At 41.7% G+C, this 18,164-nt stretch overlaps 1 protein-coding gene across 1 annotated transcript in view; it reads right to left on the reverse strand.

Moving 5' to 3' along the window:
• Positions 1-17,474, reverse strand: part of MTNR1A (melatonin receptor 1A) — a 28,925-nt gene extending 11,451 nt beyond the window's left edge. Inside the window, exon 1 of the mRNA XM_019953299.2 lies at positions 17,243-17,474. Within this exon, the coding sequence (XP_019808858.2) occupies positions 17,243-17,474 (232 nt within the window). The remainder of the gene's footprint in view (positions 1-17,242) is intronic.
• Positions 17,475-18,164: the final 690 nt, after the last annotated feature.

Below are 18,164 nucleotides of genomic sequence, written 5' to 3' on the forward strand. Positions count from 1 at the left end.
TAAGCCAAATTGAAGCAATAAAAGAAAATTTATTTTTCCCACAGTTCAATTTCAATTACCAATGAAATGTTTAAATTCTAACGTGGGCATATTTCAATAAATTTTTTGACTCAGCATGTTTAATACCTTAAAAACGAGTAGAATATATGAAATTCAGCTACAAATGAAAATTGTCATCAAAACAGTACATTTTTACCCAGAACGTTATGATGACAAATGGGCTTGATATGGATTTTTAAGTTTTAAAATAAGATAATAAGTGATGTCACAAATTTCTTTCATGGCTTTAATCCTCTGCTCCATTTATTTTATAGTGATTATGCTTCTTTTCTGTTCAAATAATTACCATAATCAGATGATTCATTTACTTTTCTTTGAAATGATCCTATTTTACAAGAGGAGAAGAGAAAAATGAAGCCTTAGATTCTATGCAGATGTTGTTGTTGGGGAACTCAGCTAGAGGCTTTGCCACAGCTGCCGTGTGTGTGTGTGTGTGTGTGTGTGTGTGTGTGTGTGTGTTGTGTGGCGTGACAGGGAGGAGGAGGAAAGATAGTTCCTATTTTTCATTTAAGAATTCTACCAGATAAGAGTAATCACAATTAGACACCTTGTAAGGTCATCTCTTCCATCTTAGCTCTGGGTAACTCCAGATAGATCTGCTTTTACAGACATCTAGGAGTCTATACAACCAGCATAGAGATGCACTCTGAAATTTAAAATAATCTCTGTTAATGGCTTACTGGGTTCCAGTCCTTCCTCCAAGGTTCAAGTCTGATCTCACTCTCCCTCTTGACATCCATTGTTTCTTCTCAACCGCTTTGTCTGTGAACTTCAGGCTTGGGATGGTTAATTTTATGTGTCAACTTGACACTACCTTGATATATGTGGTTTAACATTTCTGGGTGTGTCTCTAAGGGTGTTTCCAAAAAAAGTACATTGGAATCAGTAGACTGAGTAAAGCAGAGGCCCTCCCCAATGTGGATGAGCATCATCCAATTCATTGAGGGCCTAAAGAAACAAAAATTTGGAGGAAAGGAGAACTCAGCCTTGCTGGCTATCTACTGAGCGGGAACCTCGGTCTTATGCCATTGGACTGGGACTTCTGCCTTAGACACTCCTGACTCGAAGGTCTTCAGGCTCAGACTAGAACTCTACCCTGGCTCTTCTGAGACTCCAGCTTCAGATGGTAGACTGCGGGATGCCTCAGCCTCCACAGTCATGTGAGCCAACTCTTCACGATAAATATAGCATCTTCAATGTATATAAATGAAACACATTTATCCCTGAAACTCTGATGAGTGCTGGGTGCTTCCATTTATTGCAGCTGCGCCCTTCTCCAGAGAAATGCCCTTAGTGGAACAATGAATGACCAGCTGACCCTGGAGCACAAAGGCCAGCCCTCCTGCCTCGAGTGGCGACAACTGCATGGTTGGATTTACTCCTAGAGGCCCTCGCCTCATGGTCAGGCCAAGTCTAGGCTTCACCAGTGATCTCACCCTTGCTTGACTCGTTCCCTGCCTGGTCTCCTTCCCTCACTAACTTCTGCTCCCTCCTGAGTGCACACTTTCTACAAACCATGAGCACCAAACCTCTGATCTTGTTCTCAACTTCAGCTTTTAGGCAAAATAAGACAGACCTTCAGCTCTATGATGAGTCTGGGTGGTTTTTGAAAGAAGTCATCAGCTTCTCGGTGGTAAAAGAGGAGCTAGTTCTATGCCATCTTACAAACCAAACAACCAACCTCTTTGGGTACAAGTTATAGACTCTGAATGCCTCTTGGCATCACTCTTCAATTCTTGCATCCTCGCTAGGGGTGGACATGCTTCCTACATCTCACCTCCACCTGTGCGTGGAGGTCTGTCTTCCTCTAAGACTGTATTTGAGATTTAGGACAGTGAGAAGGAATCTTTCAATCCTCCCTGACAGCAAGGTGCCTGGCACATAACAGGTACCAAGAACAGTTTCCTGGATGAACTAATACATCCCTAGTCTCTAAACAACACCTGTCCAGAGCAGAAATTGAGTGCTCTTATCTGCCCGAATTTGGGTTTCTCAACAGACTGATATTCATTCCTTCTTTCATTTTCAGCCTGGACTTCACCCATGTGCGGAGCATGATTAGAGACTCACTGAATTCATTGCTCATACAGATTTTTTTCAACCCCCCCGCAAAAAAACCTGCTGTGCCTAGACTTTAACATTAAACTGGTAAAGATCAATTAAAATGGGGGAGGGGGATGAGCTTCAGCTACTCTTGGAAACATTTTTCATTTGTTTTACGCAGGAAATCCATAGACCCAGCTCTGAGAAATCTGGTTTAATGAAGACTCTGTTTATAAACCTGGATGATATAAAAAATTCCATGTGCATATTAAACGTTAAGGGTAGGACAGGGGAAAGTTGAGATGTTGAAGGTGATGGGGTGCAGTACAGGGAATGCAGAAGGGCTTATTTTGCACATCAAAGCACTCCGGCCATCTTATATTCTTAAACTTCAAAGGACTGTATCTCAGAAACGTGTCTTTTTAGATTATCAGAGGGAGAGTAGACCAGATGCTCCGAAACAAGCCACACCTGAGTTTGAATCCTGACTATGTTGCTTACTAGATGACCTCAGCTAAATCAGAGCCTCAGTCTCTTCATATGTAATAAGTCACGATACTAACAGCCGAGGTAAAGATGCAAGAGAACACATGGAACGTGCTTGGCTTTGGATAAACAATGCATTCCTTACTTCTCCTTGGCTGTGGTGGAAACAGCGTTCAGCTTCATAAAAGGTGGCTCCCCAGAGCAGACGCACACCAGGGCTGGAGGAAGCGTCTCATCCGCCCTGGCTCTTGCCTGGATCCCTGTCACCTTGCAAAGGGCCTACTCCAGGCAAATAAGCCTGCTTTTCTTTTTTAAAACTTTCTCTTTGGCTGCATTGGGTCTTTGCTATGGTGTGCTTGCTTTTCTCTGGTTGTGGAGCACTGGCTTAGTTGTTCTGCAGCATGTGGAATCTTCCTTAATCAGGGATAGAACCCGTGTCTCTCTCCGGCATTGGTAGGTGGGTTCTTAACCACTGGACCACCAGGGAAGTCCCCAAACAAACCTACTCTTACCCTCCTGTCCCTGCAGCTATCATCCTCTTCCTCTCCCCCCCAATTTTTCAAGCAAGGCTGTCCCTCTATTTCCTTTCCACCAATTTTGAATTCACTTTCTAGAATACCTGGGCGCTACTCACACCACGTTGCTCAAACCTCTCTTCAGTCATCAATGACATTCTTCCTGACCCCTTCTCTCAGCCTTCATCCTCCTTAAAGTCTCTGAAACCTAACACCCTGATCCTAGGAGACCTGTCCTTAGACTACCTTGCCTGAATAGTAGAAGACGCTGTTCCTATAACACACGACTGCGTGTGAGGACGGCTTGGCTCTCTGGCCACCTCCGTCCTACTTCCTTCCTGGGTCTTCAGTCTCTTTCTCTGTCACGCTGCACCTCCCCATTCTGCTCCTTAATTTGGCCATGACTCCCTGACACTGAACACAGATGACGACTAGCTGCTCTTAACTGTTTGATAAATACAGCCTCTCTACAATAAAAGAGACTAAGAACACCATAAGGAGCTCAACATAAAGTAATATAGTACAGAAACGTACCACTGCACATCACCTATGTTTCAATTAAAAAAAAAAAAACTTGAGAAAAAAAAGGTAATACACCTGACCCTCTTGCCCAAGCTCAATTTTGAGTTTTTAAAGGTGTGAAATCTTGCTTAAGGATTCTGCTGATTTTCTAGATCTGGTCATTCTGTTCTTAGAAGGACGGTTCAGGGAGACACCTGTAATATGTAAATACCCATATTATAGCTGTATTGATCCAGTCTTTCATCTTTACACTGACTACAAATTACTCACGTCTGCACTATTTTTTATATCACAGAATGAAGGATGAAACTTTAAAGACAGAAATGGAATACTTGAACCACATTTTTAAAAAGGTAATCAAAAAACTCTGTTAACTCTACTTGGGATGTGTGTGTGTTAGTCCAGTCGTGTCTGACTCTTTGCAACCCCATGGACTGTAGCCCATCAGGCTCCTCTGTCTATGGGATTTTCCAGGCCAGAATACTGGAGGGGGTTGCCATTTCCTTCTCCGGGGGATCTTCCTGACCCAGGGATCGAGCCCATGTCTCCTGTGTCTTCTGCATAGCAGGAAGATTCTTTCCCCACTGAGTCATTGGGGGTAGAAGGTCTCAGGGAAATGCCAGCTTCAGTAGACAAATTAGATGGTAAAGCATCTGCCTACAATGTGGGAAACCTGGGTTCGATCCCTGGGTCAGGAAGATCCCCTGGAGAAGGAAATAGCAACCCACTCCAGTACTCTTGCCTGGAAAATTCCATGGACGGAGGAGCCTGGTAGGCTACAGTCCATGGGGTTGCAAAGAGTCGGACACGACTGAGCTACTTCACTTTACTTCACTTCAATAATATCTCCAGTTAATTAGAGAAGAACTCTAAATTGCTAAGTTAAAAAAAAAATTCCTGTCAGTATTAAAACTGGTGGGACTTCCCTGGTGGTCCAGTGGTTAAGAGTCCGTGCTTCCAACACAAGGGGCACAGGTTTGATCCCGGGTCAGGGAACTAAGATTTCACATGCCACACAGGTGGCCAAGAAGTGAATATTAGAAACGGTACAATCATATTATTGCCCTTTTTATATGCTAAAATTAAATGAGGAGAAATAAAAAATGCTAACAATACAGAACTATAAGATTCTCATAAAACTAAGTTTTAAAACTTCAAAATTTTGTTCTTTTTTTGATGTATTTAAAAGGCATACATCTATATAGTATATGCATGATATATATAAACATATATATATTACATGTAGCAATCTTTTTAAAAAGCTTATTTGGTAAAAGAATGAGAATAACTGAAAGTACTTCAAACTCTAAATAGAGGAAATAATTAATGTCAGCTAGTAGAATAAGTAAGTAAAAAGGGCACAAATGAAATTAAAACTTAAAAAAAAAAAAAACTAGCAAATAAAACTCGTAAAAGCATACATTAAAATGTAAACCAAATCTTAAAATTAACTGGAATAGTGTTTGTTTTGCCAAAGAACTATGTCCCAAGCTCTGATATTATCCCAGACTTGGCACCTAGGAGACACCCAACAAGTATTTAAGTAAAGGAAAAAAAAAAGAAATTGAATGTATGGAAGATAAAAGTACATTATCCCTTTCTAGATCACAAGAGAGTTTTGTATTCCTAAGTGTTTCAGAGGAGAAGGCAATGGCACCCTACTCCAGTACTCTTGCCTGGAAAATCCCATGGATGGAGGAGCCTAGTAGGCTGCAGTCCATGGGGTCGCTGAGAGTCGGACATGACTGAGCGACTTCACTTTCACTTTTCACTTTCCTGCATTGGAGAAGGAAATGGCAACCCACTCCAGTGTTCTTGCCTGGAGAATCCCAGGGACGGGGGAGTCTGGTGGGCTGCCATCTCTGGGGTCGCACAGAGTCAGACACGACTGAAGCGAATTAGCAGCAGCAGCAGCAGCAAGTGTTTCAGAAAATTACATAAGAGAAAATACAAACCATTGATTATAAACATTTATTATCTGCCATTTAATAGATACATGAGAAAATTTTTATGAATTTAAGTTATCAGGCTGGTCCTCGAACCTTCCCCAATAGGTATTTCTTCAGGCTATATTAATTTCTTCACAAGATATGGGGCCAATATATTCTCCTCAAAGCTCTGCTTTTGTCTCTATTCTTGTCTCTACTCTTACTATTGACTCTATTGATGTTCTCTCATTGATTTGCCCTTAAAGGAAAGTTCACATTTCTCTGTTTATTACCCTCTATTCTTTCATCCTGAGGTAACACTTTTAAAAATGCTCATGACTCCTTTAAGCTCCAGCTATCACCTACCAATCAACTTGAAAAGTTTTCCTGTTATATAACATGTTCTGAGTCTTACACCTTTATACTCCATGTTTTATTTTTATTTGAAAATAAAAGAACAAAATTTTAAAAGTACCTTGACTGCAGCCATGAAATTAAAAGACACTTTCTCCTTGGAAGAAAAGCTATGACCAACCTAGTCAGCATATTAAAAAGCAGAGACATTACTTTGCCAGCAAAGGTCCATCTAGCCAAAGCTATGGTTTTTCCAGTAGTCATGTATGGATGTGAGAATTGGACCATAAAGAAAGCTGAGCACCAAAGAATTGATGCTTTTGAACTGTGGTGATGGAGAAGACTCTTGAGAGTCCCTTGGACTGCAAGGAGATCCCACCAGTCCATCCTAAAGGAAATCAGTCCTGAATATACATTGGAAGGACTGATGCTGAAGCTGAAGCTCCAATACTTTGGCCACCTGATACGAAGAACTGGCTCATTGGAAAAGACCCTGATGCTGGGAAAGATTGAAGGTGGGAGGAGAAGGGGATGACAGAGGATGAGATGGTTGGATGGCATTACCAACTCAATGGACATGAGTTTGAGCAAACTCCGGAAGTTGATGATAGACAGGGAAGCCTGGTGTGCTGCAGTCCACAGGGTCGCAAAGAGTTGGACATGACTGAGCAACTGTACTGAACTGATCTGAGAGAAGGTAATCTGTTGAAATAGGAGCCATGTTTTACATATGCTTAACATTGTGGCTTGCATTTTGACAACCAAAAAGGATTTGTATTCTGTCTTATATAGAAGGTATTCAATAAATACTTATTTAAATAAATACTCAATTCAATCAGCACCAAAAGTGCTCAACATCAAAGCAAGTAAGCATCTTTTTAAGCCATAAGCTCAACAACTCAAATTCACCCTAAAATAGTCTAAAGAGTATTCAGACTCAAGTAGATTCTTTTTTTTTTTCTTTTTGTCCATTTCTCTAAGACTAATTTCTTCAGTGTGGTTGCCAAAAATGTACAGCTCTGTAGGAGAAAAAAAAATTTAGAGAACGTCAGTCAGAAAGCCCAAAAGTTTATCCTTCATTTGCAGCATTATTAAATTTCACTAAATTTCCTTGAGCTATCACCCAGAGTCCTCTGGTTTCAGGTCAGCTAACCTATTTGAAAGTTGAGATTAGGTTGCTGATTAAAGAATCAACTTTGTGAATGAGAAGAGATAATATTGATGACACCATGCAATGTCCTCAACATGCAAAAAATGCTTCTTTAAAAACAATCCATTAATTGCCTCTTTTGGTAGCCTAGAAAATCCTTAGTGTGTGTATTTATTTTTAGAAGATAGGGCATTTCTGTTAGACAACTGAAAAAATATGTAGGAAAAATAGGGAAATTCAAGGTACCTTGTAACGATCTTACTATTCACCTCAAATGTTCAAATGTTCTAGTTTTTATTTTTCAAAAGTGTTAATAAAAAATGAGCAAAACAAGCTTGGAGACTCAATGGAGATTTAAAATGACTTCCAAGGCAGACATTTTTCAAAGCAGGTATTTTTTTTTTAAAAAAGCAGAACCCTCAAATGTTAGTGAGAAATAAAACCAGAAGGTTTATATTTTATTCTTAGTTGACTTTCTAAATTGCCAAGAGAAAAATGATTCTGAAAGCTGGCAAAAGTAAGTTCTATCTCATCCATGATTAATTTAATGCTGAAAATTACTGCTTTCTTATGAGACTGAATAATGGGAAGAATGCAAGATCCAAATTTAGTCATGTGGACCCAAATTCAATCATGTATTTAGGAATCTAAAACCACTGCCCTAATGTTTCCAGGGAATTTGACAAGTCTGGAAAATTTAGAGTTCCATATTAAAATACTTTTAAAAAACAATGCCTAAGCATGCAAAGGAAAACATCAATAAAATGTCTTTAAAGGTAACATACTGCCTTGAGTCAGTAATTTCAAATATCGTGGAGAATAACGGGAAGAAAACAACAGTCTGAGAAGAAATACATTAGATTAGGGATTTTATTAAACATTAACTTCATTAGCCTGAAATCATTCTCCATTCTACAAGTTTGTACATAAAAGTTAGATCATAACTTTCTCAATAATAACATACCTGTCTGAGAAAGTTTTTGTAGCTTCCAGGACTAATACATTTTAACTTAAAGAACAGTTTGGCTATTGAGATAATCAGTCTCTCAGAGGGTGGATATTGAAATAATCAGAATCTCAGCCCTACTTTGCTGTGAAAGGTAATGTTCATTACAAATGGGAAAACTGAGGCATCAGAGAATTTCCATAAATTTGCATAATGCTGCAGGAGAATTAGATCCTAAATCTTCAGTTTCTGACATTACATCTCTTGCCATGCATAGCCTCCAATTCCTTTTAAAAAATAGGTTAAAAAAAAAACCCTGAGCAATAATAAATAAAAACAACCTAAGAAGAACTACTCACAGAATACACACTAATAACAACATGAAAAGAAAATGTCAGTCGCTCAGTTGTGTCCCACTCTTTGAGATCCCACGGACTGTAGCCCACTAGGCTCCTCTGTCCAGACGATTTTCCAGGCAAGAATGCTGCAGTGGGTTGCCACGTCCTTCTCCAGGGGATCTTCCCGACCCAGGGATCGAACCCAGGTCTCCTGCATTGCAGGCAGATTCTTTACCATCTGAGCCACCAGGGATAACATAGTAATACTTTTACTTATAAAGTATTTTATGACTTCAAAATGATAGGTAGATAGGTGGATGGGTGGGCAGAATCTAAGTTTATCCTTCCAGCATCCCTGTGAGATAAGTACCCCACTGGACAGATGGAGAAGCTGAGGTTTAGAGACATTGAGAAACTGGGCTCTAAACAAACCACAAATAAGAGTATTGCAAATACAAGACTCAGCCTGGGTCTTCTGACATTCATTGCTGTGCGCCTTCCGCTGTACTACATTGGGCTGTGTGCTGAGATAAGAAATACTGATCATTTATCTAGGAATTTGGGGTTTAGTTTCCTTTATCCACCTGAGGAGGCTGTTATAGGGACAAATAAAACAAAATGTGGGAAAGTACTTTGAAAAGTGTAAATTGCTGTACAAAGTATATTGTAAGTACAAAGCAGTAGACATTCCAAATAAGAAGTTATTTTTCCACTTTATCCACAGAAATTGGACAAAATTTGCTGTCTGTGACAGTGTGACACAAAGTACAATTCCAGCAGTTTCCTCCTCTAATTTTTCTCAAGCTTGAAAAACGCTTCAAACACAAATTCATAAATAACTTAAAAATAGAACGGTAGGGTTGAAAAGCTGAACTCCTTTAATAATCGGGGTTGGTTATTTGATATGGATGCTGTAAAATATTTATGTGTTAAATGGAAATGTTGACCAAAGATGGCCAGCGGTTTTTGCAAAATTGCATATGAACCAGAGCAATAAAAAGGAGGCTTCGGTGTTATTACAAAAGGTTTAGATTTACCATTAAAAACACCAGACAGATCAGTGAGGAAGACTGTATATCCTAGAATCTAGGCCTTTGTTACTATGTTAGTTACCTTATAGCTGATGTCATGGATATTCAGCATACCACACAAGAGCATCGTTGACAGTGGGAAGAGAATGTAAGGTGCAGAATGAATGCGTATTGAAAAAGAAAGTTCCTGGGACTTCTTGGCGGTCCAGTGGCTAAGACTCCATGCTCCCAATGCAGGGGGCCCGGGTTCCATCCCTGCTTAGGAAAACTAGATCCCGCATGCCCCAACGAAGACCTGGCACAGCAAAATAAATAATTTTTTTTTTTTTAAGAAAGTTCCTGAAAGGATAAAATGACTCGGAAGTGTTGAAAATGAGTTGTTTTTATTTCCCTTTTTGGATTCGGGCACTTGGTTCATATATAAATAGTTTAGATTCTGCTGTGTTTTTCTTTGGCTTTAAAGAGTCTACAGAACTCTGGTTTTTAAATCACCAGGAAACTATGTGACTAAGCCACTTTTATGACCTCCACACGGACATTCCAAATTGATACTGCGGGAGAGACTGTTTGAGTCTTTATTTTAGAACCACTTCTAACATCCGCCTTTGAACACCTCCGTGAGAGGGAAGCGTTGGCTTATGTGAACCCGCTGTTCTTCAGGTGTGCATTGTTGCAAATCGAATAGCCAGGCTGGCCATCTATTGAGGCTGTTCCTCCTGAGTGGTTACAGTTTGAAAGGGTCACGACAGGCCTGGAGGAGCCCATCTGTCCCTGATGGCCCACCCAGAGGCATTCAGGATTGCTTGCTCACATACTCTGCTGGTCAGCTCATCATGTGTGTCCCTGGCTCACTCTGCCCAAACTCATGAGTACCTCATTGTGTCCCAGAGAAGTAATCCATTGCTCCGCAACCAGAAACAGGCCCACCAGAACAGGCTCGAATTATTCTGGGTAGTCGGTCACTTCATGCTTTTCCAAGGAGGGAACATGATATGGAAAATTTCTAAGATTTGTAAACATTTCTTGGGAAATAAAGTGGAGAAACAACATGCCATTAAGATATTTTCCTCCAGCCAATATATGACAGATGAACCAGATAGTTTAGGACAAGTGATGCGTACTTTCATAAGAACTATGACACCAATTATCACCATCTACACACACAGCACTGCAACCACGAGTCTAGTCAGTTTCATAGCACTATGATTCCCAACTTCGTAGTCAGTTTCATAATCACGTAAATCAAAGGACTCCGAATCAGAAAGGACTCAGAGATCTTGTCCATCAATTTACTGAAGTGCAAACAGTCCAACGAGATGATGGATTAACACAGATCCATTCAGGAAAGAAGGCCCAGAGCCTCGGTTCTGGACCCGTTCTCTTCCCAAGCTCCTTCCACACCTCCCTATAGGATCTGATTTACTGGTCTCCAACACAGGAGCTCTCAACTTACGAGCAGCTGCACATACTTATACTTATTTCCACCCTATCTCTGACTCTAAATCCATTCTCTATTATCATGTCATGAACCCGAACCCTCTCTTGACATTTCTGAATTAATAAGGGAAGCTCCCTCCCACTCCCACCCACACCACCCTTTCCCATCCTCACAGGATCCCAAGAGGCTTAGAATTCAGACAAGGCAGGTTGTTTTTCAGAAGCTCACGAGTTTCAGGTGACCTAGCAATTCTGAAGATTATTTCAGCCATATTGTTGGTCTGAATGCTCTTGTGGACTAGCTAGCATAAGAACCAAAATATCATATACATATCAATATCATAAACAATATTCTTCTAATATTGTGTTAATCGCTCAGTCGTGTCCGACTCTTTGTGACCCCATAGACTGTAGTCCACCAGGCTCCTTGATCCATTGAATTCTCCAGGCAAGAATACACAAGTGGGTTGCCATGCCCTTCTCCAGGGGACCTTCCCGACTCAAGGATTGAACCCAGGTCTCCTGCATTGAGGATAGACTCCTTACCGTCTGAGCCACCCGGGAGTGAACTTGTAGAACACAACACACTTACAAGTTCAGGGCTATTTTTTGCTGATGCCCAACAGACCCAATTAGGAAAAAGAGATTCAGGTATGACCTTTACTAAGTGATTGAGTCTAATTATGTGGTTGAAGAAAATCAGAGACCAAAGAGCGAAAAACAGACAATGGAGAAGAACAAAAGAGAAGGCAAACAGAGAAAGGAGGGGAAGGAGGCAAAAAAAACTAGTGCAGGTGATGAGAATGGTCAAGGGCTCAATCAAGCAGCTATGAACACATTCACTGGGACCTGGGCTGCAGAACTGATGACCAGGAGGTGAGTGTGGTCAAGGCTAACAGAGACGGCAGCGAGCACTGTCCTTCATGGCCTGAGCAAAGGATACAAGCAAAGAGTCAAGTTCAACACAGGCAACGATCTGCTCATCAGTCAGTCAGTTCAGTTGCTCAGTCGTGTCTGAATCTTTGCGACCCCATGAATCGCAGCACGCCAGGCCTCCCTGTCCATCACCAACTCCCGGAGATGATAGAAAAACTTCAGGTTGGTGGTTTTCAGTACTTGGATTCTGCATAAATTCTAGTTCAAGCTGTGACTAATACTGCCATCTATCAACACCCTTATTTCACTTCCCAAAAGTGATGGTCACTTATGTAAATAAATGTTAAAATACACCAAATTGTACACTTATGTTTTATGCATTTTACTAAGCTATACCTGAATTTGAAAATAATATTAGGTAGGCATTGCTAAGACCTAAAAGCATTTTATGACCAGCCCCGGCGCATCCAAGTTTAAAATTCATAAGTCAAGGCAGAGGCTCCATGTTTTCTCCAGAGTTTGTGCAGCCCTTCCACTGGTGACACAGGATAGACAGGAATAATGTTCAGTATCGACCTGAAAGAAACAAGGGTGGGAGTGGAATACCAGTGTCGATCACCCAGTCTTGCAGTCACTCTGGGAACGTTTTTGTTTTTTTTTAACTCTACTGAAACTTTACCCCACTATGCACCAGACTGAAAAATAATAATAAACCTCAGGTGTCTTTCTAAACTATTGCATCCTTGTCTTCTTAAGCAGAACATCCTGAATGTGATCAGGATCTTTCCTTGATGGCTCAGGGTCATAGGTAACAAATCCATCATTGTGCTCTGTTCTTCTCGGGATTGGTTAATGCGGGGCAGTTATTTGTTTCTGTACAAAGTTCCCATAAAAGGCTGTGCTTGTTCAGCTTTCCAGATCTGCTTTTAATGAGTCTGTTTCTACCCATGCTGTTTGCCACGTGTACCATTCCCTGATATGTGTCAATCTTCCTTCTAATTCACTGCTTATAATTTATGAGGGTGCAGATACTAGCCTCAGAGGTTTGTGGCGCTCCAATGCAGAACAAATCAGCCATGGGTGAGAGTCCATTAGTTTTGCTTACTTCCACTTATTGCCTATTTTCTACAGAGGTTATACTGCCAGATAATTAAATTTTAAATAAATAAATCTTGCTTTATTTTTTACCTAAAGTTTTAAAGTATAACATGTATGTAGAAAAATTCATAAGTCATAAGTCTACAGCTTATTTTAATAAACAGAATACGCCTGTGTTAGGTGTACCTAGGGGAAAAAAACACAATTACACCTGCCTTATCTTTTTCAACATATGCATCAATTTCCACATGCAAAGTTTGCAAAGTATCCTTTTCCAAATACATCATCTCACTAGGTAACCACAACAATCTGTGAGGCTAAAAGATTAGATATTTTCTGTATTTGACAAACGTGAAATGTGCGGCTTGGATGTCTTAACTGATTTCTTAGATCACAAGGTAGTTAGCAAGTATGAATGCCAATGTTTCAGTGCAGAAATCTTTCCATTACACTACGAACTTTGCTCAGAAGATGCAAATACGATACTGTTGGTTCTTAATAGCAAATTTTGGACAGGAGCCCAGCAGACAGTCTGTCAGCACCTAAGATCCCGTGGCTGGCTGGGGTTGATGTCTGCGTCTGGTATGGTTCTGATGAACAGGAGGAGGGGAGCTTAGACAATCATGCCATTCTACCACTTTCCCAGAAGAAAGTCCTAGTTCAAAGTTTAAGATGCCTTGGCATTTCTATTTTCTTATCTCACCTCTTCCATTCTCTCCCATCCATCTTTTCATCCTTAATACCAATAAAATAAATTTAACTGAAATTGACGGACTGTACAATCATAATTTTTCATAAGGATCCCAAAACTCATATTCGAATCAGTGCTCTCTATCACTGTTTCATATTACCATCCATTCTGTTGTTGTTTAGTCACTAAATCACGTCCAACTCTTTTGTGACCCCATGGACTGTAGCCCACCACCCTTCTCTGTCCGTGAGATTTTCACAGGCAAGAATATTGGTGTGGTTGCCACTTCCTTCTCCAGGGGATCTTCCTGACCCAGGGATCAAACCCGTATCTCCTGTGTATACTGTATTGGCAGGCAGATTCTTTAGCACTGAGCCACCTGGAAAGCCCACCATTCATTCTAGAAAACCTTAAATAGTTTGAATTGTAATAGTGGTCCTTTTGAATAAAGATCCCCAATTATGAAAGTCAGATCAGATCAGTCACTCAGTCGTGTCCGACTCTGCGACCCCATGAATCGCAGCACGCCAGGCCTCCCTGTCCGTCACCAACTCCCGGAGTTCACTCAGACTCACGTCCATCGAGTCAGTGATGCCATCCAGCCATCTCATCCTCTGTCGTCCCCTTCTCCTCTTGCCCCCAATCCCTCCCAGCATCAGAGTCTTTTCCAATGAGTCAACTCTTCGCATGAGGTGGCCAAAGTCCTGGAGTTTCAGCTTTAGCATCATTGCTTCCAAAGAAATCCCAGGGCTGATCTCCTTCAGAATGGACTGGTTGGATCTCCTTGCAGTCCAAGGGACTCTCAAGAGTCTTCTCCAACACCACAGTTCAAAAGCATCAATTCTTCGGTGCTCAGCTTTCTTCACAGTCCAACTCTCACATCCATACATGACCACAGGAAAAACCATAGCCTTGACTAGACGAACCTTTGTTGGCAGAGTAATGTCTCTGCTTTTGAATATGCTATCTAGAAGTTTCAAATATTTAAGCTCACCACAGGTCTGTCCCCCAGTTAGCTACAGGAATGCAATGTTTTATAAACTCTATCAAAAAATTGCTCAGCAAACAAAATACAAAGCAGTGTGACGGGACAGCACCCTGCCTAAGTTCTTTTTCGTAAGGTAAGAAGTAGACTTGTTCCAGGCATGTGGATATTTTTTTTAAATGAAAGGTTCTGTAGGATTCAAACTTTCCAAGTGCTGCAACTGTTGATATCAACGAAGTGAGGTGAGCTCTTGGAGAAAGATCTGAGAATTACACCCTACTTGACAATTTAGGGTTGAAAGCCCAAAGTCCTGTTATTAAACCCTAATCCAAGGAGTCAAAACAATCACTAACGCAATGAGACTATTGCACTGCAGATTAACCCATCATAATCAGAGCGAGCATGCCCAGAACCTGGAGATCCAGGGTCCAGTGGGGACTGGCAGGAAATCAGTCCTGGTGAGAAAGCAGGCTTCTCAACTCTGCTCTTGGGATATGACAGAGAATTCTCATACCAGGCTCATAGCGCTGGTCTCCCCATATCCTCTTTTTTTTTTTTTTTAAAGAAAATTCCATTTAACTTAAAAAAAAAAAAAGAAAACAAAAACATTTCACCCATTTGTCTCAACCTCTCTACCCATTTCTGGCAATCTACCCACAACGACCAATCTGTTTTCTATATCATGAGTTTGTTTTTTTTTTTGGGGGGGGGGGAGTGGCTTTACATGTATGAGAGATAATATGCTATTTGTCTTTCTCTGGCTGACTTATTTCCCTTAGCATAATGTCCTTAAGGTCTATCTGTGTTGTCACAAATGGCAAGATTTCATTCTACTGTATCCATTCAGTTCAGTTAGTCGTGTCCGACTCTTTGCGATCCCATGGACTGCAGCACGCCAGGATTCTGCCGTATGGCTGAGTAATATTCCACTGTGCATTTACACAACATTTTGTTTATCCTTTAAGCTGTCAATGGACACTTACCTTGCTTCCATATCTTGGCTACTGTAACCAACGCTGTGATGAACATAGAGGTGTATATATCTTTTCAAGTTAGTGTTTTGCTTTCTTTGGGTAAATACCCAGAATTGGAATTGCTGAATCCTGTGGTAGCTCTATTTTAAATTTTTTGAGGAACCTCCATACTGTTTTCCATAGTGGCTGCATCGTCTACATTCCCACTAACAGTGTAGAAAGGTTCCTTCCCTCCACATGCTTACCATCACTTGTTCTCTCTCGTCTTTTTGATGATAGCCATTCTGACAGATGTGAGGTTCTATCTCATTGTGATTTTAATTTGCATTTCCCTGGTGATTAACTATAGTAAGCATCTTCTTTTATACCTTTTGACCACCAGCATGTCTTCAGAAACATGTCTATTCAGATTGTCTGCTCATTTTTTAATCAGATGTTTGGGTTTTTGCTATTGAGCTGTATGAGTTCTTTATAGACTTTGGATATCAGCCCCTTATCAGATATATAATTTGAAAATATTTTCTCCCATTCCATAGGACGCCTTTTCATTTTGTATGACTTCCCTTGCTGTATAGAAGACATTTAGTTTGATATAGTCCCACTTATTTTTGCTTTCGCAATACTTTTGATGTTAGATTCAAAAAATCAACGCCGAGACCAGTGTCAAGGAGCTACAGTCTACATTTTCTTCTAGGAGCCTCTTTCCAAAGGCAGAATTCCTTTCGGCAACCTCGTTTCAGCCAGTCAGTGAAGTGAGGCTATTCAATGGGCCAACTCCAATTCAATTCATATTACCAGGTGCTGATTAATTCTTAAACTACGGACAGTGCCAAGCATTACAGAAAAAAGGGAGCCCTCTCGGAAGGAACTCAACAAAATCAAATAGTTGACTGACTACCAGTTAGAACAAAAATACTGCTTTTAACAAATTTGTAAGCACACGGTTCCTTCCCATCCCCACCCTCACCTCCTAAAAGTGTGCCTCCAAATACAGAAGTAGCCATCTAGTCATCATTTAGAGGTCCAAATAGCCAGTGTCCTCCTACGGACACATCATTCTGGGGCTTCCACCAAGGATAAACTAATTTCAATTCATTGCTTGGAGAAGAAAAAAAATGAAGTTTAACTCAAGCACAAAGTTAGCTCTAGTAGTACAGTATGTGAAAACACCCTCTTTATTACATCAGTATCAATGTTTAAAATGTAAATTTGTTTAACGAGGGGAGAATAACAGTCACTTTTCCAAGCAGGTATAGGTGTGTGTGGCTCCTCTTTGTATGCTAAAGCCCGAAAACTCTTCCTGACAACAAAACTAAAAATAGTTTCCCTATCATCTTGCCAGCTTACCTATTTTCTCATATTTGAACAACGCTGGGAAAAATCGGTTACATGTCAAACCAAGCAATTGATTTATTCATTGATCTGATTTGAAAGGAATTTTCTGAAACCTGTATGTGGTCTCTCTCAATCTAATTAAGCTCAGAAACTGAAAATTGTACAGTGAGTTCCCCCCCTCCCAACAAAAATAAAGAAAATCTGACTCTGACTTAGAAATTGAAGGCTTCTTAGTTGTTTCATGGAAACACATCTTAGATGGGCAGGTTCAAGAAAAAGTACTTTGGTCTCTATTTTAAAATATGACTCAAGGCCCCAGGATTTAAGAAAAAAAGTTTAACTTTTCTAGGAAAGAGCCAGTTGACAGCCCGAGGCAGCTGCGTGCTTGCAAAAGCGGCAGAACAGGGAGAGGTTGCCGTCGGGGAAAGATGGGGGCTTGCCTGTGCAGCCTGCCGGGTCCTGAAAGCCCCTACCTGCGTTCCTCAGCTTCTTGTTCCGATACACGGACAGGACCACCAGGAGGTTGCCCACGATGTCCACCACGATGGTGAAGATGAGGATGGAGGCGAGGGTGGCGGCCAGCCACGAGGGCCGCGGCCGCGCGCCGTCTCCGGCGCCGGGCGCTGGCTGCGAGACGTTGAGCAGCACACTGCTGCCGTTGCCCTTGGGGGTCCCACCCGGCGAGTCCCACAGCCGCCCCGCCATCGCGCGGGCAGGGCCGGCGCCGGCGGATCCCCAGAGCGGCGAGATCCCGCCCTGCCGCCTTTTATGACCCCGGCTCCCCAGCCCCAGGCGGCAGGACTCCGCACCTGCCGCCCCGCCCGGGACACCTGGTGCCGCCCGGGGCGCCGCTGCCTGTGCGGACAGCGCCCCCGTGCGGGGAGCCCGGGCCGCCGCCTGCGCCCCAGGGGGGCCCTGCGCCTTCTTTTTTTAAAAAAATTAATATTAATTTTAATTGGAGGCTAATTACTTTACAATATTGTATTGGTTTTTGCCATACATTGACATGAATCAGCCATGGTCCCCCATCCTGAGCCCTCCTCCCACCTCCCTCCCCATCCCATCCCTCAGGGTCATCCCAGTGCACCGGGCGCTGAGCACCCTGTCTCATGCATCAAACTTGGACTGGCGATCTATTTCACATATGGTAATATACATGTTTCAATGCTATTCTCTCAAATCATCCCACCCTTGCCTTCTCCCACATGGTCCTTGCGCCTTCTTAAGGAACGTTGCTCTTTGGTCCAGGGACCCTTCCATGCTCCATTAAACAGTGTCCCCTCTGGGACATTTCCCCAAATCAGGGCCAAACTGCTTGGGCTCCAACCCTCAGATCGGGGTACCTTAGATAACCATCATGCGCCCCAGGTTCCTCATCTGTAAAATGCGATGTTA

Source organism: Bos indicus, chromosome 27, assembly GCF_029378745.1.
Source record: "Bos indicus isolate NIAB-ARS_2022 breed Sahiwal x Tharparkar chromosome 27, NIAB-ARS_B.indTharparkar_mat_pri_1.0, whole genome shotgun sequence".
Classification (NCBI taxonomy): Eukaryota; Metazoa; Chordata; class Mammalia; order Artiodactyla; family Bovidae; genus Bos; species Bos indicus.